General features: G+C 42.3%; 1 protein-coding gene across 1 annotated transcript; it reads right to left on the bottom strand.

Moving 5' to 3' along the window:
* Nucleotides 1-1,066: 1,066 nt before the first annotated feature.
* kita (KIT proto-oncogene, receptor tyrosine kinase a) lies at nucleotides 1,067-25,277 on the bottom strand. The gene is given in 22 exon segments (XM_028587172.1): nucleotides 1,067-3,052; nucleotides 4,864-4,923; nucleotides 4,925-4,970; nucleotides 5,277-5,376; nucleotides 5,472-5,583; nucleotides 7,619-7,741; nucleotides 8,084-8,214; nucleotides 8,309-8,403; nucleotides 9,333-9,474; nucleotides 9,645-9,755; nucleotides 10,184-10,288; nucleotides 10,832-10,958; nucleotides 11,095-11,201; nucleotides 12,560-12,744; nucleotides 14,939-15,053; nucleotides 15,346-15,461; nucleotides 16,153-16,339; nucleotides 17,116-17,287; nucleotides 18,064-18,200; nucleotides 18,298-18,582; nucleotides 20,529-20,783; nucleotides 24,990-25,277. Coding segments are annotated over 22 exon segments (2,958 nt in total). The 5' UTR covers nucleotides 25,054-25,277; the 3' UTR covers nucleotides 1,067-2,869.
* Nucleotides 25,278-27,148: the final 1,871 nt, after the last annotated feature.

Raw genomic sequence — 27,148 nt, 5'->3', positions numbered from 1 at the left:
TCTGAGTGACAGTGTGTGTTAGCTCAGTGAGGATTGTGTGATGTGTGAAGAGTTGTGTTGCTTGGAATGTGTTTTGCAGCTGATGTGAACTGTTTAGCTCAGGTGACTGTTGGTAATGCACACACTGTAGTTAGAGTTTTGCACATGTGGCTTGAGTTGTGACCACTGTCGTTTAGCAATTGAGAAAAAAAAAAAAACCTCTACGTGTGTTTGTGTGCAAGATTGCAAAAAAGGGACCACAAAAAGTTTCATTGGGAATTCATTATACACAATTTTATTTACATTGACACATGTATTAGCAACACATCAAATTTACACAGTAACACTAAAGCCTCAGGTTCAATAAATATGTAGCAAAATGCAGGGAGAACTCTTAGGGGAGCAATAAATGAAAAATAATCTCTATTATTCTGAAACATCTCATTCCTGGTTGTAAATTTCACTGGCATTTATTACTGCGGTGAATATTGGTGATCAGATATGACCATTGGGAGCAGTTTAGTCTGTTTTGCTGAGGCAGTTACCAAGTGAACTGCCATAACTGATTGAAATGATAAAACAGCCAAAATAACATTAGCCAAAGTGAATCTCTTCCGTTTAAGTTACCATGGTGACAGAGACACAAGCAGCTTTTTTTTTTTAAATTTTTTTTTCCTTCTCCAGTTGGACCTACTGTTTGAAATCTGCACACATAAGAAAATACAGCATAAGAAAATTCTGCATCAATGTACCACATCGTCACTGGGATAAACCGCAAAAGCATCAAAATAACTTTACAATTAAAGCAAATTCATATTTACAAAAAGAGCAGTAAGACTGTGGGGTTTCAGTAGCCTAAAGGACTTGATTCATCTTTAATAGTGGCACCTCTTGATACTTATATAAGATATATAATTCTTTGAATTCTGCAATCATACAGACATGCACACAGTAGACACAAGACAAGTAGATGCGTGCACACGCACACACACACACACACACACGCACACACACACACACACACACACACACACACACACACACACACACACACACACACACACACACACACACACACACACACACACACACACACACACACACACACACACACACACACACACACACACACACACACGCACACCTCCACCAGTAGGAAGAGGGGAATTATAATGGTCTGGGCTGATACAGACTACTGGCTGAGAGGTGCTGAAAGTCCCACTTCTGATGGAGGAAACAGCTGGATACAAAGAAGAGAAGGACTGCTGGGAAACCAGCTACTGGTCAGAGAACAATGAGATGACCCACACGCTGAAACGGAGCGGTGTACTACCCAGCGGCGACGTCTGAACAGAGAGCCTTGATGACCGACTAGCTTGTCGCCACTCTCAGGGAACATTGCAGAGTCCACTTAAAGGCATTTCACATGCACATCACCCTGATTTTAGCTATGATGTATATTGTATATATCTGCAAAGATTAATCGATTAGTTTTCAACTATTACATTAATCAGCCACTTTTTTGATAATGGATTAATTGGTTTGAGTAATTTTCAAAATTCTCTGATTTCAGCTTCTTAAACGTTTTTCTAGTCCTCTCCTCTGCGACAGTGAAATGAACATCTTTGAAAGTGGTGGACAAAAGAAACACTTGAGGACGTCAGCTTGGGCTTCGATCAACATTTTTCAACACTTTCTGACCTTTTATAGACCAAACAACTAATCGATTAATCAAAAAAAATAATAGACAGGTTAATCGATAATGAAAATAATTAGTAAGGTGCAGCCCTAATACTGTAAAAAGGGGAACTACAGTGTTAGCATGGGCAAAACACACACCAATTGCAAAACACAAAGGTTCCCATTTCCTGGTCCTTCACGAAGTGGAAGAAAAAGCAGAGAAAACACATGTCAGAAATGGTAGTACCTGTCTACTGCTTGTAAACAAAGACCATACACTGGATGTGACAGTAGAGCAAACCATATTAACCCACACAGTTATTTACACCTTTACAAAAGAACTTTCCAGCAGTCTAGGTGTCAAAAAGTCCAACTATACACCTGCATCACATGCTTAACAAAGCTAAGACGAATGCCAAGGCTTCTCAGAATGTCTTCTTTGTCAAATACTTAACTTCCCATCGCATCGTATAGCAATGACTAATATCATTACCTGCAGATATGTACACATATACAGTCAACAAGCACATAAATGAAAAGCTAGCGTACCATGTCTGAACCATATCTCTGAAGACAACTGTGAGTGTGTAATCGTGGGCTGACCCATGTCATGTGGTAACAGATCTAGTAAAGACAGTTCTGTAGCAGTGACAGCAATATTAAAAGGGCAGAAATTTCCTTATCGACTTGAAGCACTTAAGGACCCTAAGCATGACCGACCATGCTGTCTAATAGCTTATATACCACTCTCCATATCTACATTTCAATTGGCCCAGAAAAACCACAGAATAGAAAAAAAAAAAACTACAATAGATTGAAAGAAACAAAACAACCTTTTATGAAATGTGTAGCCAAAATGTCACACACAAAAAAAGAAGGAAAATAACAAAACCGATAACAGTGTAATAATGTACTTAATATAATTTTAGAGTTACGTTTGATGTCCCTAGACCCTCGCCCGGAGCCTTAAAAGTTTTTGCTATGAGCAGGGGAGCATTAGTCCAACTGTCCTCCCTGTAATCAGTAGGCAATGGTAGGAAAAACAATGATAAAAGCCATTCCTCCTTGTTTTTGGTAATAGATGGCAATTACCATGTGCCTGCAACACGTGCTGCCGGGACCGGGGAGGTGGGCGGGTGTAGTGGTTGGGTAGTTTGTGGCGGAACATTACAGGCACTTTCTGAGGCAGCCCAACAGGTTGGGTGGGTCCTTACACCCGTTGGGCTCTGAGGGTTGTCCCCTCGAGGAAGACCTCGTGCTGGAGCAGTAAGGGCTGGGTCGGTCCGCTGTCATTGCTGGCTGAGTTGACACGGTGAAACGGAGCGCCCTGAGGACCCGGTTCCTCCCTGGCTCTGGACGTCACAGGAAGCTTGGAGCTAAAGTTCAGATAAATCTGAAGATACGGAAGACGTGGAAGAGAGAAAAAGGAGAAAAAATAAGGGAACATCATTCGATATTTTATGTCGTTTCAGTTCAGCGATTTCAAACAGGCCAGTAACATTTCAGTATTCTCATCATACGGATCAATAATAGCGTAGCAAAAAATAAATACTGAATATTTTGGCACAGGATTACTGTAAGCCCCACAGCTAAGCAAGAGCATCTCACATTTTTCGCATGAAATGCCTAGCGTTGAAAAAACGTCAACTCAGAGAAATAAAGCACCTGAGGGCGGTCAGGTTTGTGGTTGTAAATAGAACTTTTGGTTTGCTTTAATTCCATTTCATCCACAAACAGAAGGGAAGTGAGAGAGAGAGAAAGAGAGAGCTGCGTTAACAGCTGTTTCCATGCGTCTCCCTCTGCTGATTTTGAGTGCTTATTGTGAATGCTCTGATTAATAAATATAAAATAATAAATGTAACATAAAGCTTTGTATGTGATGACAGTTTTGTTTAGATTTAACGGCTACTCTAGCACCTAGGAGTTGTCCAATGTGCTCCAGGCACTGTGGAGTTTTGACGTTTGCCGTGACTTTTTCCTCTCCCCCTCACCTGCTGGAACAGCATTGGTGGGCAGGCTCTGTATGGTGGCAGATATTGTTTTTTTGAAGAACATATTTTTCGAATGTATTTTAAAATGAACAATTATTATAACTGGACTACCACAGCCCGACAAAGAATTCGTTCGGCATCCGATCGTGAGAACAACGGAGGCCCTCACGCAGCACACACCATGTAGCATGATTAAATGTAGTCAAGTCAAACTTTATATGTGTAGCACAAAATACCAACAAACAAATGCCCCCAAATTCAGACCAGCTGAGAATTCAAACACATCTGTCCATACATACTGTGAGAGGTCCCTGACCTTTAGCTGAATCATGTGCAAACATTTCGAGTTTTCCCACGAGAACTGATGTGTCTTACAAAAACACATGTAGCTATGAGGCCTAGCTGTGTACATTTACATAAGAAATATATAAGAATAAAAAAATTCAAATAAACTTTTTTTTCAAGGTTTATTTCAGCTTGAAATAAACCTGGTGTCCATTAGTCTGTGTTCAGCGTTTAGCATAGAGGACAATGCTTTGATTCAGGTTTCCTAAAGGCGGTGACACACCAACCCGATAAACGGTCGGCCATCGGGTTAGTGTGTCAGGGGCTTAATATGTATGAACATTTTCTATGGGTTTTTTTTGTGTACAGGCTCACAAATTGTGTCAGAGGTATCACATGAACCATGTCACATATTTTTTCACCACTTTGTGACGCTGGAGTCGCTCCTATTTCAGTAACCCTTGTGTTTTCCTCGGGTCAAATTTGACCCATTTTCATTTTTTATAAAAATAATAGTTTAAATGGTTTCAAAACAGCATCCTGACTACATTTTGACATGTACCAGTCTGTGATCCACTCAACATCCTCTGATCTTAACCATTAGTCGAAAGAATTCATAATTTCCTAATATAAATTAGGTTCATTGACCATGAATTAAAAGAAATGTTGAAAAAAGTGACAAAAACTTTTCAAAAAGCGTCAAAAGCGTAGCGAAAAGCGAGAAAAACGTTGAAAAAACAACAAACAAAAAAAAGTTCATTTTCAGTTTTGACCCAGAAAGTTCATGGTCGACAGGAAGACAACACAAGGGTTAACTCATAATCCTTCTGAGCCCCCCTGTGAAGTCTTCTCGGTTCATTCTTTTTAAGGAATGGAATGTTGAAATATTTATAGTGAGCGTGAAGAAGGTCAAAGGGGTGCAACCTACATGTTTAGTGGCATCTGATAGCTGTTGTTCGATCCTTTCCACGACCTTCCTGAAGGGGGGGTCTGTTGAAGGGGTCAGCGTCCCAGCAGGACCTCATAATCTGATACCTGCACAGCAGCATAGAAACACACAAACACTTTTATTTCTCTGCAGTTATTACATCCGCTCTCTTTTTTGTTTGCATTTTGTTTTCTGTCCCCAGTTCCACCTAAGAGTTTTAGTTATGCTTGTGGAAAGCCAAATGCAACAGGATGAGAGCCGATTGCTATTGAAATCCCCCACATTGCATTCTTTTACAGTCTCACCACTTCCATCTACCATTTCACACCATCTCCCCTATGATTCCTTTAAAGCACACATTTCACTTGGACACCTTTAACACACACTCATATTTAATTTCAACAACAACTCACATTTCACTGGTTGCAAACTCCGGAGCATCCATTCTGTATCCTTCTTTTATCAGTTTGTAGAACTTGGCGTCCACTGGCATACCCGGATAAGGACTGTTTCCTACGTTCAGTGGGGAGATTCAGTTACATTGTGTGCCTCCAAAAACACACAGACAGCCAGACAAACAAACACACACAACGGATGGATAGACTTACCTAGTGAGAAGATTTCCCAAAGCAAGATGCCATAGGACCACACGTCACTCTCAAATGTATACACACACTCAAAGATACTTTCTGGAGACATCCATTTCACTGGCAGACGAGCCTAAACAAAAAAAGAGCAGTGTGAGTAGATGGAAAGTTTAACTCATTCATTGAAACCTTTCCCCCTGTTTTTTGTTTCCTTTCTTTTTTTCTTTACTGTGATTCAGGTCTATAATTATTGTGATTGACGACTGCTAAATGAACAGAACGTACCAAATACCAGGTATGCACACAATGTTCGCCTGAGGAGTTAAACTATTGAAAAATGCAAAAACAGCTGCAGGCACACTTACACTTCTGGATTGTTTTTTTAATCCATTACAAAGTATGTGTGTGAAGTCTAACTACTAGCTAGTTTAAAGACTGTCTCATCAAAAGGAATCAACTATTTAAGTCAATGTAGCATCACAAGCTGTGCTGCCAACAATAGACCTTTTTCACGGCAGACATGCCGACATGCCTTAGTAGGAAAAGCACAGGTGTATTCAAAACCATTACTGATGGCTGCATTCCACTTAGGAGAGGTCCTGGTATTGGGCATGCTGACTCACTGAAATAGCTTACTGGGACACTTGATGGAATTAAGCCATCGTTAAGGTTATCAAGTTCAGCTGTGCTTTTCCTAGTGCTAAAGTGCTATATAAAAATGCATGACCTTATTATGCAAACTTAAATTAGGCTTAAGCCTGAATACAATTTAAATGGGTGATAAAATAAATCTGCTTTAAAGTTGGGCATTTTCACATGGTGTCTATGGGGATTGACTCCCTTTTGGAGCCAGACTCAAGTGGCCATTCGAGGAACTGTAGTTTTTGGCAATTTCGCATTGGCTTCATTTTTCAGCAACGAAGGTTTCCGCTTGGTCGGAACCAGCCTGATCTCACAGAAACACGTGAAATGACCATGATCTCTGAACACTGCATTTTGTAGTGGTGGCACATCATTTTCATAAATTAAGCACTATGGGAAGAAAAAAAAGTCTGCGTAAGAAGGTCGGGGTGTGTGGATGGGTCAAACAACAACACGACTTTCACCGTATCCCCCAGAGTTAGATAAGTCCATACATACCCTTCTCATCTCTGTGCGTGTCCTAACTCTGTCTGACACACCCACTGCTAGCCTAGCTTAGCACAGATCCTGGAGGTAACCGGCTCCATCTAGCCTACTGCTCTCAATAGGTAGTTGCTCGGGAAAGGGAAGTTTGGGGTCCCCTGCTGGAGCTGCTCCCCCCGCGACCCGACACCGGATAAGCGGACAAAGATGGATGGATGGATGGATGGATGTTCCTATTTACATGTTGTGATTTGTAAAGTCACAGTGTGTATGAATAACAAGGTCACATGAGACACAGCCATCTTCTAACCACTTTGCCTTCTGATAATTAGTTCCCAGTGAATTCCCAGTCACGGAAGGCTGTGGGTCAGTGGTAGAGCAGTTGCCTGCCAATTGGAAGGTTGGAGGTTTGATGCCTGGCTCTGCAGTCCCATGTTGAAGTATCCTTGGGCAAGACCCTGAACCCTGAGTTGCCCCCAATGCTATATATCAGAGTGTGAATGTTTATCTGACGAGCAGGTGGCATGGTAGCTTCAGCCACAGTGTGTGAATGGTTCATGTACTATGTAAAAGTTCTTTGAGTAGTCGTTAAGACTAGAAAAGTGCCATATAAAATACAGTCTATTATCATGTGGACAAGCCAACAGTTTGGTTGTCATTACTTATAATTCCTCATAGGACGACAGAAACTACACACTATAGCTTTAACCCTAGTCCTCATAAATCCACCGGTTTAGAAGGTGACGGACATCCGGCCCACAATGAGGCCAATCCGGCACATCTTCTGGTGGCTGCGGAACACTCCCGTAAATGAATCGTCATCGATATAGACCAAGTAAACTGCAACAAGACGAAGTTGGCTTACAAGTTAAGACATGGTGGACTAGCAGGGGCACCACTAATGTGTTTTAAACTAGGACACTGAGGCACAGGGTTTACTTTAAGATAAGAATGACACCTTGAAGGGGGACTTTTATGATGGATGTACCCTGCATCCATCTCATTTCAAATTCCAAAGTGTCAAATCTTAAGTGCAGACTTACGTTGCCTTTGACGACATAGTTGGAGTCCGTGTTGATGTCTCGGGCCAGGCCAAAATCACAGATCTTCGCTACTCGTCCTTGAGTCAGGAGGATATTTCTGGCAGCCAGGTCTCTGTGGATGCACTGAAAAACAAATGCCCCACTATCTTTAATATTTAATGATACATGTCATATACATGACCAATCAATTAGGCATGGATAAAGTGCTTTTTCAAATGCAGTTTGGTACTGAATTTCCACCCTTGGATGTGTAACACACGACCACTGACACTGATACATGAGCTTACTGGCCACAGTATCTTGCCTCCACAGGTAATAAATCTTTCAACAGCATGCTCCAACATGCGTTTTAGATCTGTTTACTAGCTGTGGAAAGAAGATCCATGATCTGGCAGATACTCTGTAAGAATTCACATCAGAGGTCATCCAAAAAGCAAGTATGATAATGTGTTATTTGATGCTCACATTTTTGGCGGCTAAGAACTCCATGCCTTTGGCCACTTGGTGTGAGAAGCTGAGAAGGTCTTCGGTGTCTAGAGACAGACCATCCTCGTCGAACATCTCACTCTCCGCATCTGCTTCGACGTAGGAGTCACCTGAGAGGACACACAGGACGGGGATCATTTTACTTTAACTGCCTTTTTGTGTATTTTAAGACTGAGATATTGGATGAATGGCTGGCTGGCTTGCCTTTGCGTAGTGAGCGTCTCTTCTCTGAGGATGAGCTGAACGGCAGGTTGCCGGCAGCAGAAGGCCTCATGGACATGTAGCCGTTAAAGTTGCCACTGTGAAGAGGAAAGGAGCAGTCTGGTCTCAGCTGAGCACAGCCACACATAGGCACGCTGCTGTCCAAATACCCTCCTCCTACGCACGTTCTGGATAGTAAATACTAGTACTCTAGTGCTTTTCTCTTACACACAATATACCGCTCTTTATACACAATGTTTATGCCAGGGGTCTTTAACGTTTTTTAAGCCAAGGGCCCCTCAACTGAAAGAGAGACAGAGCAGGGACCCCCTACTACATATGTTGTATAATATGAAGTTGTATATTAAACTGGGCCTACAATAACGTGTAGGGCGGCCTAAAGCCTTTACACATACCTTTTTTTGCATAGAATACTAAGCTATTAAAATAGCCTACTAATTGTTGGCATCATTTTAGAAATAATGTTTTAATGTTCAAGATACATGTGGCACAGTGAATCCTTAGGATGAACTGTATATGTGGATGGCTTCCTTAGTGACTACCTTACCTATTGGACAGTAAGCAGTGGGGATTTATATTTGCTAATATGTAGGATTCATGTTAAGACTTTATAATTTTTTTAAAAACCTTTAAAAAATTAACAATAATTTGGAGGCCTCCCTGCATTGACTCTGAGGACCCCCTAGGTGTCCGTGGTCTATGCTATTGTGCTTGAGCTGTGTGTGTATGTGTGTTGATCTTAACCTACTGTTCTTGCTTCTATGCTGTCGTCTTTTAGCATTAGTATAATCAACTTTTATTGTATAGGGCCAAATCTGTGTGTATTATTGATAGCTTAATCGTTATATCTTTTTTTTTTAAGGTGACCTCTTACCACCAGTCCAGGGACAGCGGATGTAAAATATCCTCCAGGCTAATTCTGGCACATTTTGGTTGTATGTATTATCAGTGTGCAATGCCCCTGATAAATCAACCTTAAATACAATATAAGTAAAAAGAAGCTGACCCAGCTGCGTCTCTCTGCGGCATGACGTTGCGGTAGTAGCAGTCTTCCTCGAGCTTATAGCAGATGAAGGATTCCCTCTTTCTGCGTAGAAAGTTAAGGAGGTCTCCAAAGCAGCAATACTCTGTGATCACTAGTGTAGGGCCTGCAGAGCAAGAAAACATGCCTCATGACGATAATCTTTCAAGAAGATTACACAGATTAGCAAGAATCACAATGAAATTAGTCCCCTAAATTCAACAACAACAATCTCTCAAGTTTCCAGTTTCACTCCGCAGTCTTAAATAATACTACACGACAACATGGCTGCCGCACCTCCAACAGTGCAGGCTCCCAGCAGGTTGACAATATTCATGTGGTTTCCCAAGTAACTGAGAACTTTCAGCTCTGACATCAGCGCCTCTTTCTCTGTGGCATGAGCGCTTGCTGTGGGAAAAAAAAGAAAAGAAATTGGAACATAATCAAAAGGATTGGGCGTAAACTCAGGTGAAGTTGAACTAGGATGACTAATACATAGCACATATACAGCAATGTGCAGGAATAAAAGAAAGTGGTTGTTGCTGGAGGCAAATGTAAATTAAAAGTGTCTGTTACAGTAAAAGTTGATTTGGCGGCAGTGTTCAAGCCACTACATAAAAATACCCACATAATTGCGATCTGTCTCCGAACACCTACAGGAAAGTTATTTATTCTGCTTATTTACTATCTAAGACTTTGGTAAACTCATTTCAAGCACCAAAACAATTCGTACAACACATCATAAGTTAAGGTTTGTTTTCAAAAAGAGATTTTTTGGAATTTCAAAAAGCGAACATCAGCGCCATTTCATTTGCATGTGTGTTGACAGCGCTTACTTTTGAGCATTTTCACAGCCACCGTCATGACTGAATCTGCTTCGGAGAGTCCATATGCAGTGGCTTCCACCACTTTCCCAAATGCACCAGATCCCAGTGTCTTCCCTGAAGACAGCAAGACAGACACAAAACTGTTACTCCCCATCCCGTTTCCCTCCCACAAACTGGCCCCATGCCATTGTTCCTAGGACAACACCAGTTTTTAGCCCCCGGGCTGTGTACATAGGCACCAGGACACGCAGGATCCTGTTTAAGGAGGTTTGCTCAAAACAACACCCAGAATATGTCAACAATATTATGTTTGCAGTGAGGGAGTTGGGTTTCATCTTTAATGAGCTGTGGAACTGGTTAGTGATCACAAACATAGCTGAAACAGACATGGCATCCATATACACAGAAAGCATGAAGTAGCCTGAGGCTGGCAGTGGTGATGTCATGAGGTCTGCACTGTTAGGTTTTTATGGCTGAGACTATTAGTGACACACACACACACACACCATCACTTATCTTGACATTATTCTGCTCCTACGATGATTTACACCCAAGACATGAAAACCGGGATGTACACTTCAGTGTCTGAAATGACTTAAAGATTAATGGGATTAATGAGGCTTTGACACGCCACAGATCATTTTCGATGACACTCACCAAAACGCAAGTTGTTTCGAGGAAACTCCCACTGGTGATCGTACGGTAGCTGGGTGGGGTCAATGTACACATAGTTGTTTCCATGGATGCCCTCAATAACTTTCCACTGAATCTGATATTTGGGTTTCTGGCATGAATAAAAACAAAAAACATCAATTACTGTAAGATATTTCAACATGCTTTACGCTTTTGCTTGGCTTGCTATGCCTCATAATGTGACAGAAGAGTGAGTGCCATGCTGGATAAGTGCAGAACTGTCTTACCTGCATGTACTTGTAGAACAGCATTATAAGGACGAGGCAGAGGATGCCTGCTGCTGATACAGAGCCAATTAGCAGAGGGGTGAAAAGATCATGGGGAACAGTTCTCTCTGCAGGGAGACAGAAATGATAATGTTAGATGCAAGAGCAGTGGCAATAGAGTCAATCAGTGACTCTTTCAAGGGTTTGCCATCTTCACACTCTAAATGACATTGCAAAGGGGCATTAAGGTAAGCCAGAGAAGGCTAAGTCACAGTGTAGCTCACTTTGGTCAAATCACAGCGAACTAATCAAATTATAGATGTGAACATACTGTACCGTTCTACAGCTGTGGCTGTGAGTATTTCTATGTTATCAGTGTTCTGTTCCTTTGTGTCTGGCTGTTTGTGATCCCTTATTGTTTTGCTCCTCTGTACAGTGGGGTGTAATAAGCTCTTTAGAGATAAGAAGCTTTCTCTCCACTTCAAATCTGAGAATGCAGAGTCTGCAGGAACTAATCCGCTGTAAACCTGTCAGTGGTTTCTAAAGCTTTGTGTATTCTTTGCTGCAGCTCACACTGACACCTCCAAGCCTCCCACAGCCCCAGAACCCAGAACGCCCAGCACCGCCAGGACTCCCACTGCGCTCCACACTCTCACTGCCTCCGCCTGGTCTGCTGTTACTCGGTGAAGCATAAAATTCTTGGGCACACGCTCCCAAAGGCCTGTCCTGCCTGGCCACAAACACTGTCCTAACCTCATAATGCTTGCCCAAATGCCCGCTGTAGCCACAGTTATCCCCCACCCGTGTCCTGCATAAACCTGTATCTCCAGGCTCAGGCAGGGACAACTTTGCTGTACTTTCAGTTCCTGCACTCGCACCACTTTGGGGGAAATTGTATGGCAGATGGGGAAGCCGTTATAACAGATAACAGATTTGGAGACAAAGTAAACAATAGACTAAAGCTAATTCCTATGTGTAAGTGATAACCTTCTTATCGTGGCCAATCATGTCGGAGGTATCGCTTATGTTTACCTAACAGATTATAAAATACCAACCTCTTGTTGTGAGACCACATTTATGGGTTAATCCTTGCCACAATCATCTTTGTAGTAAATACTCTAGAGGGTTAAATCCTACGCAGGGTTTACAGAAGTGCTAAAATAATAAATAATAAATTCTTTTTTTTTAGTGCACAGGGGAGGAAGGGAGTCACAGGCTTTTAAACATCCCTAAGGATTACTCCAGTAAGTTTTAATGAAACTAACAGGTGGATCAAGATTTGCAAATTGAAAAGAGGAGATGTTCATGTCTGTATGTCCTCTCTTGTGCTGTTGACTCTGCACTTAATTCTAATCTGAAGGTGAGGACATGCAGAGGATTACATCAAATCAGCAACAAAACATGAGACTGGCAGGCGCCCCCTTTTAAAATCACGTGGCCCCTTGGTTTGTTTAGGCGAGCATGCATATACGTGATTTCAACTCACCGCTGATAGAAAAGAGTGTGTAGGCCTGCTCTCCCTCCACCGTAGCCACACATTCCAGAGTACTGAACCGTCCTCTGCTTACGTTCACCCGACTCTCGACCTCCGTTTTCCCAAACAGGGGGCTGAACAGGGTGACGGTGATGACATTGCGCTCCTCCTGGGTGGCATTCACCTGTTGGGAGCACCTGAAGGCAGACGATTATACATTGTTTACAAAGCGCTTAAGGGATCACTGAGCTATTCCTCACTCTCTCACGCCGGCATCTCTCCCCTAAGTCTCTGCAAAACACACATTCCTGTTTTCTTGAGTCTTGAAAACACTTTCGTGACATAAACATTTTGCACAACATGCAGAACCACAGAAACATGTTCACTAGAAGTCATAATAAAATCAGGGAATTCCTCATGGGTGAAATGTGTAAATAATTACCCACGGCTCCATATTTCACATCACCACACCATAAAAAAACAGCTGTTATCTACTTAAAGTGCCCTCTGGTCACAGGCTAATTTAGGTCACATTACTTTGTCTTTCTGTACATTTTCCAGTCGTGGAATGTAACTAAGTACATTTACTCATGTACTGTACTCAATAAAAAATTTGAGGTCCTTTCATGCCACTTTCTACTTCTACTCCGCTACATTTCAGAGAAAAATATTGTACTTTTTACTCCACATTAGCTTGGGAAAACCCCGACAAACTTCCGGCAAATTTGAGATTTGCTCTGCAAGTAATTCTGGCCATTCAAACCCATTTCCAATTTTTCCAAATCGAGGCACCAATCACAACCTCTGAGGTGGGCTTTAAACGATGACGATAGCGCAGCGACAGCAAGCAGCTTTATGTTTACATTCAACATGACGGCCACCGAAGCGAGGGAAGGACTATCCAATGCGCCCGGAGGCATTTGAGTGGCGTCTGTTGGTGACCCCCCCTTTGGAAATGGGCTGCAAATGAAGCTTGCCCAGACCCACTCTCAGTTACAACTGAGAAGGGTCTGGTGTCAACCAGGCTACCACTACATTCATCTGACAGTTTTAGTTACCAGTTGCGTTACATATTAAGATTTTTGCACACAAAACACATATAGTTTATAAAATACGATGTTTTATTTTAAATTAAACTACCCAACAATACACAGACCTACAAGTCCAGCTGAAACGATATGGCGATTAATCACTAAGTTGATTGACAGGACTGTTTGGATCGTTTCCAGTTTCTAAAATGTGAGGATTTTTTTCAGCATTCAGTACTTATAGTTTTAATACTTTAAGTACATTTTCCTGATGATACTTCCAGACTTTTACTTAAGTAACATTTTCAATGCAGGACCTTTACTTGTAACAGAGTATTCTGACAGTGTGGTATTAGTACTTTTACTTAAGTAAAGGATCTGAATACTTCTTCCACCGAAGACATTTGCGTGCCTGTACGTAATGACTATTAAATGGATTTGATTATAATTGAAAAATGACAGGATAAAGTTTGGATAATCACTTATGATTCACTGCCTGTGCCGTTCGGGATTGGTGTTGCTATAGCAACCAGGTGCTCCTCCTTCCACACACTTTATGTGTGACACGACATAAGCTGCGTCCATTCAGGCACACGTCCCGGGCCCCTACCAATCACAAGTCAACTCTTTCCAATCTCCTGTCACATGAGAGGCAACTTATCACTCAACCAATCACAAGTCAGCCCCGTCAAATCCCACAATCCCACATTCCACCGTGATCATCATTCCTGACTCGATCCAATGTGTCTTTAACGTGACCTTTCGGACGTGTCATATGAGTTTTGTAAACGTCAGTACAGATATGAAATGGTGGGTGGATGCTTTGCAAAGAATGGCTGGTGCTGTTCAGCGATGGAGTCTCACTGACAAACACGTCTTGTGTCTACATGCAGGCTGCATTGCCAACGCAAAAGCCATGACATCTGTTAGCAATTGGAAAACAATATAAAAATGATTGGATTAATGTAGAGCATTTTGTTCACTATATAGCACATGCTGTTTTTGTTTTTTGGTTTGGCTTCATGACTGGTCTGCCTAATATCAGTGTCCAATCCATGTAATTAGATTAGGCTGTAGTTCTAAAGTTCAGTGCACTAATTACACACTCCCAGCATATTCTGTCTTTGCTTTTTGCTTTGATTAGCCTATTTTTTTTTCTTTTACAATTATAAATGATTGGAAGAAAGCACAATATCTACTTGTTTTCTCACTCACATTTTTGAGAACGTCGATATAGACTACGTTTTTGTGACTTTTTAAAAGTTTGCTTAAAATTCCCTTGACAATTGAATGGAAACATTGCTACTGCTAGAATAAGAATCTGATTAAGAAACTGGGATTTCATGGCCTTTAAAACTCTCACCTGGCATAGGGCTGCTCACAGTAGTACCAAGTGATCTGCGGGGCGGGGAACCCCTCCGCCACACAGCGTACCTGTCCATCCACTGGGCCCTCGCGAGATACGATCTCAGGTTTACCTAACAAACGCAAGTTAATGTCACAATATGTCAGGTCAGAGATAAATAACAAGCTGGAGAGAGTTTTTTCTTTTTCTTCTACTGTGTTGAACCTTGGTGGGTTGTGAATAATACAGAGTGAGGTGAGGTAGAGAGCAAGGCCGGCTCATTTTACACAAGGAAAAAAGGTCAATGAAACCTTTTCCCGCATGTCACCTCCTGAAGATTAATGCAGTGTGGAGCAACGTGACTCATTACGTGGCTTAAGGGAACAAAAAACCTTTAAAAAAAACCTCTCTTTGACACAACTTACTGATTACAAAGATGGTGAACGTGTGGTTTACTGAAGCGTCACCGTTGGAGGCCTGAAAGGTGTAAACTCCGCTCTCTGACATTTTCAGGCGCACCAGCCTCAGCTCACTGCTGTACCTAATTGTAAAAGAATTACATTTTGAGCATTCACGTATTCATGTTTAAGAATTATCAATACAAATGTTTTTGAATGCATTAACAGAAAATGTCAAAGCTGCCAGAGAAAGAACTCTCTGGCATGTTTTCCGATATTTGCAGTCTTATGTTAAGGCTTTGCAGTTTTCAAGTAGTCTCGAGGCTACTTTAGAAATCTCTTTTTCCCACAGTTGACATGGACTTATTGGTTATTGTGTTCCCTCGTGTCCCTTTTGCTTGAAGGGGCCACATCCAATTAGGCATAAAGGTCATGTCCTGTTCTTCACATGTTCTACAAATGTTTGGAACAAACACCATGAAGCGCAAGCTAAAATGCATTACGCCAAACATGCCGCCTTGGATAGTATTATGTAATACTTCTATATGCAGCACAGGGGTAATACTGCAGATATTTCATGGTTTCTTTTCCTCCAAAAGCCATTTATATTCTCACAGTTCCTGTTTTGTTAAAAACCCCGGAGCATTTTTCTTTAGAATGAAAGCTGTATTTCTCAGGGAGCTGTGACAAGTGCAGCTGTTACACTAGTACCTCCACTAAACCTGCAGGCAAACCAACGGTGTGAAATTCCACTGAACGAGGGTAATGAACATTTTCATCTATGTGTTAAAACTGAGACACTTAAAGCAAGTGTGTGTTTGTGCGCAGTCTCACCTGTATTCATGGCTGTGTGTGGTGATGACATGGTCGCTTGTGTTTCTGAGCTCGCGGCCCATGAAGCTCCAGGAGAAAGTGTGAGGCTTTGGGTAAGCCTCCATGTCAACATTTAGGGGCAAACTCTCACCTGAACGGACCTGGATGGTTTCGTTGATTGTGGGTGTTAAGTTAATGAATCCCTTTTCTGAAAAATAAGGACATGAGAGATTGTTACAAGGATTTGCAAAGGTAACATTTTGCCTATATTTATCAGAGTCAAAATGATTTAGGTGGTGTTTGGTCCGGAGACTTACAAGCAAGTCACAAAGTAACCCAACACACACATTTGACGATCTCACAGTCCAAATACTGGATCATTCCACATATGTACATAACAAGCAAAAGTTTCACTTTTGGGAAATACAATTATTTGCCACGTAAGATGAGAAGATCCCCTCTTCTCTCATACCTGGCTGTTAAATAGAAGGCTACACACACACACACACACACACACACACACACACACACACACACACACACACACTGGTGCTCTTCACAGCAACCTCCACCAGTAGGAAGAGGGGAATTATAATGGTCTGGGCTGATACAGACTACTGGCTGAGAGGTGCTGAAAGTCCCACTTCTGATGGAGGAAACAGCTGGATACAAAGAAGAGAAGGACTGCTGGGAAACCAGCTACTGGTCAGAGAACAATGAGATGACCCACACACCATTTGTGCTGCCAAAGAGATAGAAACTTTAAAATTTAAAGCTGCTGTTGGAAATGTTGTATTTTATATTAAGAAATTCAGCAAAAGAACGATGAATTGACAGGTTTCTGCTTTCTGCTGCATTTTTTTTTTATTGGCCGGTTAAAGTTCCAAATATTTCTTCTTTTTTTCACGATTTAATAAGTGACCAACTGCAGCTTTAACTGAAAGCAATTCTCTCTTCTTGGTGTTGAAGTCTTGGTATACTCACCATAAACATCGAGCCACACTGACCGCGAGCTGGTCCCTCGTTCATTCTGTGCTTCACACTGGTACCTCCCAGCGTCCTGATGTCCGACCGCCGCGTTGTGCAGCGTGGCGCTGCGCACGTGAGTGAAGTCCTCCGACAGGATACGCGAAGCACCGTCAACCTTTGCTGGTTGCTGTGGATACCAGACGGCACCCTGTCAACGCCCAGAGATCTCTAGAGATTAACCCCATCTACCCATGCCAAGCACACAAACACACACACACACACACACACACACACACACACACACACACACACACACACACTGTTGCTCACACGCATATGCACAGTTGTCCACATGGTACACACATACAGACACACACACATACTGTCAATCACACGCATACGCACAGTACTCCACATGGTACACACACAGCCAAGATCCTGAAGCCTAGACAGCTGAACTTTGACCCCCTTTCACTCTTGTTTATGAGAAGAAACAACCACAGATACCAGGTACTGTCAAAACCTCTCGGTAAAAGGAAACCAACAAGACACAAAACAATTATTCAATTTGTAATGGTTTTGTGGATTAGAACGCCCCCTTTTTCACGATTGTCGCTCCGGTTTTTGGTTTTGTTTGGGACACATAAAGGCCAGCTGTTGCGACAGCTTCATTTTGACCAGATTTCAGACAATAATCAATGCAGCCGGGAGGTATTTATGATTAAGTGTCATTTCCTAAATTCACGTAAAAGGTTATGTATAAAGTATATTATCAGTGTGTATAAATCCCCAGGACAGGATATTTAGTGGTTCCAAAACGTTTAAGTCAAATATCTGTTTGAGCTGATCAAAGCCCGTTTAAATCCTACAAGGCAACCATCGACACTCAATTTGCAGTATTTTCTAGTCGAATCTTCCGCCAACGGCACAGTACAGAGCAAAGAAAAGGCAGAAGGGTCTCACCGAGCCAGGCGGGGTGACCCATTTTAGCGTGATTTCTCCGTTGACGTTAGAGGTGTTGCAGGTGAGGGAGAGACTCTCATTCCGGGTGAGAATCACTCTTTTGGTTGCCATCTCAATCACAGGAGGAGCAACGGGGACTGACAGGAAACCAAAAAGAAATAGGACTGAATTTTCAACCTGCGCTTTTGACGCAACCACGCACATTTGTGCATACGTGCATTTCCACCACTTTACCTGGTCTTACTGTCAGGGAGTAGTCGTGTGATTGGACGTACTCTTCCCTGAGTCTTCCCGTGCACACGTAGCAACCTTCGTAGGCCTTTTGCGTGTTGTGGATGAGGATGCCTTGCTCCAGGCTCGCAGTAAACTGGAGACCAGAGGCCAGAGCTCTACCGGAACATGTTTCCAGGCGCAGGTTGTCCAGACTTGGATCAGTTGCCAGGCAGGAGATGGAAGCATTGTCTCCCACTCGAGTGAGGATGTTGAACACCATTGATTTTCTGAAGGGATTGTCTGGATCTGCCAAAAAATGGAGGCGTTAGAGGTGTAAGTGGGGCTTGCACACTGAGTTGTTGAAGCTATAGTTTGCGACAGCCATAATATACAGTAACAGTGCTAACATCCATTTTCCCACCAGTCTTTTTTGTTAATTTGACTTATTGCCGTATGTTTATTAGGAATTACTCTCTTTTTCATAACGGACAGTGATGGGCCCTGTGATTGGCTGGCTACTGTGCTGTTAAATAGAACACAGTATCTTTGTGTGCACACTGAACTCTGGTCTGACTGAAAACGTGGGTCTCGGTTCGCTTCCAAGTGTACTAGAGTTTCGGAAAGCGATTTGACCCAAATATAGGAAGTCAACCCAAAAACATGTGCATTGTGGGTTAAAGGTGAGTGGAAACTTTTATCGTGCACTGGGAATCAACATTAAGTCAGGTAGTAGCAGGCATTAAAAAAAATGTCTTGGGGACAGACGTGGTCAAATGAGGAGGTGCAAGCTTTCGCAAAAGTTCAAAATCTTGTCAGCTGCTCATATTTTTCGGCTTCTTCTAAAATATTTCATGGATAAAAACATCAAAGCCAAACCGGAAAACCCAAGACAGCATAAATTTGGTTTTGCTCTATTATTTCTGAGACCGGGAAGTGTTGGCAAGTTCCGCTCGGATATTCTGTCCACGAGCAACCGATGTCGACTGCGTGACATTTGTTTACAATGTTGTAACTTTACCCGCGAATCGCACAGTCTGCTGAACTTAAGGTGTGCTATGTTTTTTTTGTGAAGCAGTCACAAGAAACCCAATGTATCTGTCACCATGCTTAGCACCGACCGCAATCTTTTATCAAAATGTGTCCACAGAAGAACACGACAGTGATTTTTGACAGCAGATCACAACAACGCGAATTTGCTTAAAAAAACACAAGTTTGGTTAGCTGCCCTGTTAACAGATACACCAGCTGCTCTTCTGTTGTACTTCTGACTTATTCTGGGACTTATTAAATGGCATTTAAATCTTATTATTCAACTGGTTTATTTTTCAAATTTGAGGAACTAACATACTAATGCAATGACTCTGCTGTAATTGTCCATGTTAATCTAATCCAAATCTTTAAAAAAAAGGTTACATCTGAGCCTCTCATCTAAGAACTGCTGGGTGCAGCGGTAGATGTGTGGATTGTGGAGTGAATGATCAGCACATGATATAGGCCTGCAGCGATGGCAGTGGGCCAAGGGGATGTGGAGTCACATCGAGAAGAAAATACAGTAAAACTCAGTCATGCACTCGATAAACAGTTCCAGTATCTACTGTACCTGTCCGGTGCAAAGTAACAAACACCTTTCTCTGCGAACCCACCCACACACACTGCTCCCTTCCTCTGTCTCCACCGCTCTAGATTTCACTTCTCTTTCTCCTCTCTCTTACACAAAAACACCATGTAATCTCAAACACATGCAAACACATAGTGTAATGGTGTGATGATTTTTAAAATTGATTCTTTTCCCTGGAATAGATATTTTTTATTTATTTTTTTTGCCAATGATTTACCTTAATATTGTCTCTTTATACGGTACCGCCGACGGCGACTACATCATATCCGTTTTCCAGCAAAACAGAGCAAAAGCAGAAAATGCAGAAAATCCATGTTATGTACTCCTTTACAGATGAAATAAATGTCAGACTGACTGACTGACATGTGACGAGCATTATTTTTAGAAAACAGTTCCTTTTTAGAAATGTCACATGATATATTGTCTTTAGAAGGGTGTTATTTATACACTTTTGTTTTTGTTAAAGAAGGAGAAAAAAAATCGCAATACCCAATACTATCGAATCGTAATAAATGAAAATCGCAATACAAATCGAATTGGCACCCATGTATCGTGAAAGAATTGAATCGGGACAAAAGCATATCGTCCCAGCCCTAGTAAAGACGCTCAAACATTTCCGGTTCCATCCAGCTACCTTTCACATAGACGTAGATGGAGAGTTGCTCCTTGGAGCTCTCCTCCAGGCAGATGTAGCGGCCCATGTGGACGGGCTGAGCCCTAGGGATGTGCAGCGCCGACATCCCAGCGCTCTTTTTCTCTCCCCGCACCTTGGGCCGGTCCTCCCGCTGCCACTGCATCTCCTTCTCACCCTGGCAAAGCAGCTCGAAGGGTGCGTTGAGCAGGACGACAAGGTGGGGGCCGACGGGGGTGATAGTGGGCTTGGTGCTGCCTATAAAGGGATAGAGAGGGAAATCAACTGCATGTCAAACATACCAAAATCATGGTGAGCCAATTTGTGTTATTGATATGTTACAAAGCAGTCCCATTTTACCACACTCTGGAGGAAAACATCACACATGATCATGGCCACATTGCTACTCTCTATGTTCACTCAGGTAGAGAGATAGTTAAGAGTTTTTATAATTTGAAAATAGATTGACGATTTTGGCTTATCACAGATATATCGGTATCTAACGGTATCGGCGTGTATGTTGTGCGCCCATGTGAAAACTTTTTAAAGTACATATAATGCAAACAATGCTTGGAAATGATGCCATTACGTAGCAATTGACTGATACTGAACACAGTACTGATGTTCATTTCTAGAATTGGTTGACAATGTATAATAATGTTAAATATTCTTTAAAGCTACAGTATCTACAGCTACAGTGCGTAGTTTCTGTCTCCCCCATGAGGAATTCTAAGTAACGACAACAACACTGTCGGCTCGTCCACATGATACAAGCCTTCTGTGATCGCGCATCACCCCCACCCCTCCTCCACACAGTTGCTAGCAGCCAAGGAGGACACGGAGGATTAAAAAAACAGGATGGACTCTTCAGAAGAGGTCATTATTTTCACTCGAGTTTCTGCGAGCGAAAAACACCGGATGCCACAATCTTCCGAACATAGCCATACTGAGATATACAGAGAGAGCTGTGTGGAGCTGATAGTCTTAATTAACTTTGTAGCAACTCATTTTGGAAATGGCTTATAACGGATGTTCATTAATATCAAAAAGTTACGCACTAGAGCTTTAATAAAGTTCTTTGTCTAAGAACGCAGCTTTCTGAGTACCTTTCATATCAGTGCCAAATCGGTGCACAATCCACATAGGAAAAGTCTAACTTCATTCCTGCTCAAAAACTCAATATATCGACCGCCATGTCAGTAATGGGTGAGCTTTTCCATTCTGAAATCGGTATCCGATCGGTCTCAAAAATCCAATATCAGTCAAGGTCCATTTGAAAAAACTCCAAGTTTAGAGTAAAGCTACAGAAGGAAAGTCATTTTCTCAACACTGTTGTGTCAACACCTACAGACCCACAATATCCATGTGCATTAGAACAGCTTAAAGGTATAATCCCTGGTCCAAAAGTAATCAACAGGATCGCCCCTCCTCCAAACTTCAAAACACAAGATGGACTGTATTTACATAACACTTTTCTAGTCTTAACGACTACTCAAAGCGCTTTTACATAGTACAGGAACCACTCACCTTTCACACACTGTGGCAGAGGCTGCCGTACAAGGTGCCACCTGCTCCTCAGATAAACAATCACACACATTTACACCCTGACGGCACAGCATAGGGAGCAGTTCAGGGTTCAGTGTCTTGCCCAAGGACACTTCGACATGGGACTGCAGGGCCACCAACCTGATTGGTAGGCCACCGCTCTACCACCTGAGCCACAGCCGCTTTCATTTCCAAACTGATGGGGAGATTTTTGGCGATACACAGGTTAACACTTAACAACAACACCTGTAGCAGCAGTGGTGCCAATCAGATAATGGCTTGTGGCCCCTTAAGCACTGGGATTAGAGCCTCAGGGTGGACACAAGCTGGGAGCAGTTCAACCATAGTTTAGTCGACATAAACAGTTGAAACTATGCAGTATTTCACAAGTAAAGAGCAAAAAAAATTAAAAATAAAGCTTGAATAATCTTATGACCCCTCAGATTTGTCTTGGGACTTCCTGGGGGGCGTCCCGGCTCGATGTTGGGATCCATTGTGTTTAAGGTGTGTCTACATTAGTAATAATTGCAAAAGCAGCAGTAACAAAACTATGATTGATCTTTTCAAAAACCCAAACATTCTAATTCTGATATTCGTATAGCTCCAACTATAACAATGCAGTATGTGACTATACTTTTTTATAAATTTTAGAATATTTGAAAAGTGACAGAGTGAGTCTTTAAATTCTGACTTTCATCATAATGCAGGTAAAGAGGGTTAGTATGACAGCAGGGACTGAACCATGAGGCTTTTGACATCTGAGCAGCTAATCATAAGGCAGAGGAAATCAAATGATATTATATAACAAGTAAACATTCATGGTTGTCATGGTTTTATCACAGGTATGACCTCAGAAAGTATCTTCTGCCACATACAAATGTTGCTATCCCTGTACTGTTGTTTACCAGTCATGGAGAAAGATAAGAAGGAATGTGTAGCATGAGGAAAAGAGACACTGTGGAGTGCTTTCAAAGACAGAGATGTAATCTGCTGCACCAACTGAAAACAGGTGGGGGAAGCGAATGAGTAATGTTGATGTTCCCTGAGAAAACACCACCATTGTGGGGATTTTTCCACTGAAGCCACCTGTGACAAACTGCAGGACTGTGAGACTGCAGCAGGAGTGCGAAACAAACAAGGTGCAGCTGACAAAGATGCTCCATCCATCCATCCTCCCATCCCTCCTTTGGTACAATAAATAAATTAATCTCAAATGTGAAATCAATTACCCTCCCATTTCCACAGTCTTTAGGCCTACTTCGATGGCTATATAAAGATCCACCATAAAACGTAAAAAAAAAAAAAAGGGTGTGGTGGCGTGATAACAAAAACGCTTGTAACTGGCTCATCGTGATTTGGTAACAGGTCAGCAAACGGCAATGTATCATTGTTAGTTCTAATTGCTTCTGTGTTTGCACAGCATCTGTGCGTAAATATTTGGCTGACAACTGTGGAATTTACCGTAAAGGTTTTGTTGTCAACAGGGCAGGGACGAGATAAAAAAAGAGGATCTACAAGTTCTCCGTGTGATGTATTAATTCATCAATTATTTATTTGAATCATATTTGAATAAGCGCAAGAAACATAGGAGAAGTTATTATAGGTTTTTCTCGCCTGTGTAAACATGGCTTACAGGCAAACTTCATGGGGTGACTTATTGCATCACATGACAGGCCAGCTTGCTCACACTGCGTGAAGATTCAAATTCCCTGATGATACCGACATGGCGTGGACATCAACAGCCTCCCACGAGCGCATCGTATACTTTCAAATCAAATGGAAATGGGGGCAGAAAATTGAGTCGATCCCCCCCTCCAACTCCTCGCAGAATCAAATGATGGTTGAAAAAGGATCGCAAAGTTAGACAGCAACTGTGGTTCACTGCTTGTTTCAGCAACGATGGCTTTGTGTGTGTGTGTGTGTGTGCGTGTGTGTTTGTGTTTGTGTGTGTGTGTGTGTGTGCAGCTTTCCAATACAGCTTTACGTACATTTGCGAGCCAACTCTGGAGGAACCCCAAACTCTGTTTCCTGACAAGGTAAAAAAAGCTGACTTTGAATAGAGTTGACTGCATAAGATCAGACTAAATAACACTTCAATAAAACCCTCCAATAAAAACAACAGAGCGTGACTATTAAAAAAAGGCAAATAAAAAAAAATACAATTAGGTGTTTATGGACCGTGACCTCTGCAGCTATAGACTCTGAAGACAATGCCAGGCCATAATAGCTGCAATGTGTTTTCAAAAGCAATAAACCAAAATGGTCTAAAGCTCTCTGTAAAACGTGACAATATTTATCCAAGAAATGAGAAATTACAGCAGAATGCAAACTGGTTCAGGATAAACCAGCTGGCAGTTTGCATGCTTCCTAGAAATCAGGATCAAGTTGCCATTATATTTCCATAATGACGGTTATGGGCGAGGAGGAAAAACCGCATTTAAACATGTCGCGTCCATCGGGCACAATAGTCTCTTTGCATCGCGCTCTGAATAATAGCAGCAGTTTACTTTACCTCCACTGTTTGATTACTTTTTTTTTGGTTGTTAACGGGGCTCTGTTCTCGGACTAAAACATGAATTATTAAAGTAGCGCGCTGGCATCCAGATCATCAGCCAAAGTATCTACTTTCCTCATCAGGTTTCAGTGACTTCGCGTTTGTCTTATCAGCAGCCTTCAGATCTCATTGCACCACTTCCCAGAACAAAGAAAAGTGTGGAGAAATGCATCGCGAAGGCGACCCAGAGCACGTGGAGCAATGAAATTCACAATAATGTAGATCCCCTATTTTTTACCTTATGTAATTAAAGGAGCTTAACACCTGAAGTCATTCAGAGATGCTCGACCCTGCCCTGTCCAAACAGCAACAAGTTGCCTGCATGCGTAAACTGGCGCATCAGGCGCAAATATGCTCAGTCTTACCTGGATGGAAGGTTAACTGCAAAAACACAGCCAGCAGTATCCAGTGGTATTCCATAGTTATCATTCCATGGGTCTAGCTGTGAAGGTGAGCCAGTGTCTCTCCGGTTAAGGTGTCTTTAGTCTACTCGCGTCGGAGTTGTGGGAAGTTGACTGCGGGCTGTGATAGAGGCGCACTGAACACGTATAGTTAAAGGCACAGATGCTCTGTATATATGTATACAGCTCGCCGCAGCAGCAGCCGTCGCCTATCTGCACACGCCGTTCTCCTGGAGCGCGCCTGAGGGGACAATAGCCTATAGGACGGCCAGGTATCTGTGTGGCGTCAACATGTTTATCGGAGCCAGTGGTGGAGCCTACGCACGCTACACACACACACACACACACACACACACACACACACACACACACACACACACACACACACACACACACACACACACACAGAGAGAGGGAGGTGTTTGTGACCTGCTGCGTGCTTCCCGAGAAAAGATAGACCGAGCAGAGGCAGGCTGACAGATCAAGACAATGATACATCCAAGAAGATAAAACTGTTATGAACAATGTGAACTGGGAAGACTTGAGAATGAATCCCATTTTCTTTTGTAGGCCATTGTCCGTATTATGATGAGTTAAGGACATCCATCTTGAATGAAATGCCTGTTCAAAATCCAGAATTTTTTTGAGATGACGACAAATGGAGTGCGGTTGTTTAAATATAAAGTGTATAAGTTGGCAAACTCTGTGTCTAAAGCATAGGAAAAACGTCAAGAAGGTTTATTTGTTATGTCATTTATGTTACTACCCTGGTATCTGGTCCTTTGTTGGAAATAATGGTGTCTTGGAAGCCTGTCCCGGCTGGGCATATTTTTTTTCAAAATCCATGATACAATAATAAAAATTATGAATTCATTGATTAATTCCAATTTTTACATGGCTTTTTTTATCTGTTAGAAATCATGGAACTCTTTCTACAAAGACAGAAAGTACTACCCCAACATTCTAGGCAGCTCTAGGGAGACGATTACATAAACGCTCTCCCAGTCTATTCCAGTTCATTTCATTTCATTTGTTAAAATGTTTTCACAACAAACACTTGAAGTCTAATTAGTAAAATTTGAGACAAGAAGGCCACATAACGACCCGTCTTTTGCCGCCTCATGATCACGTGCTACGCACACTGGCACGCACTCACAGGCTTCCAGAGTAGGCCTATTTCCCATTGGCTATCAAACACGCGTGCCATGGTGCAACCCAGTCTCACGGCAGTTCGTGAAATGTTCACGTAATTTAATCTATGGATTCGTTTTTTTGGTGATGGTTGGAGATTTTAGACCCTTTTTAGGGGGGGTCAAGCACCCCCTAAATTATAATAATAAAACATAAAAAAAAAAAAGTTTGCAAACATGTCTGTTAGTGACAGAGGACAAACAATTACAGGTTTGAAGGGTTTGAAACAGGTTTAATAACCTGTGTTGCTGTAGCCGATGCTATGCACCTGTAACCTAACCTGACTCCGCCAGATGGATCGCTTTGCATTTGCTCGGCATATCCATCTGGGAACTTTCCGTTGGAGAACTTTTGGGAAGGGGCGGAAATACTGGTTAGCTGATTGGATGAACCATCTGTCTATCACCTATGTTGGTGATAGACGGGCCAAATCAACCAATCAGATCCACAAAGCGTATGTAAATACAACCACAAGCCCCTGCTGCTGCAGGCCAAGCATAGCTCGTTAGCTCAGCAAGCAAGCAACATGTCGGTAAAGGATATTTGCCGTTTGTGTAACAAGAATTTAGGAATAAAAGACACCATTTCAGGTTCCCGGACCGCTGTCTGAAAATACTGGTTTGCTGATTGGATAAACCATCTGTATATCACCACCTAACCCGCCTCAAAACCAATGCTGATTGGCCCGGTCGTTTAGCTAACGGCTCCAAATTTTCTCTATCACAAGATGCCAGACTGATCTGCGAGGGGAAAACTGGAGCTCGCCAGATCAGGACAGTCTCCCGAGGCTACCTGTAACCCCATCAAGGACAAAAACGTAGTGTTGGCCAATCAGAGGTGGTCAGTCTCGCTCTATCTGATCTGTCAGAGGGAGAGCAGGAGTGCGGGTGTGAAGTTTAATGTTGCTAGTCCCCAGAGAAAAAGTTGGTCAT

This window comes from Perca flavescens, chromosome 9, assembly GCF_004354835.1.
Source record: "Perca flavescens isolate YP-PL-M2 chromosome 9, PFLA_1.0, whole genome shotgun sequence".
In the NCBI taxonomy this organism is placed as follows: domain Eukaryota; kingdom Metazoa; phylum Chordata; class Actinopteri; order Perciformes; family Percidae; genus Perca; species Perca flavescens.
The sequence above is the reverse complement of the archived record's forward strand: the minus strand, read 5'-3'. Positions and strand labels throughout refer to the sequence as shown.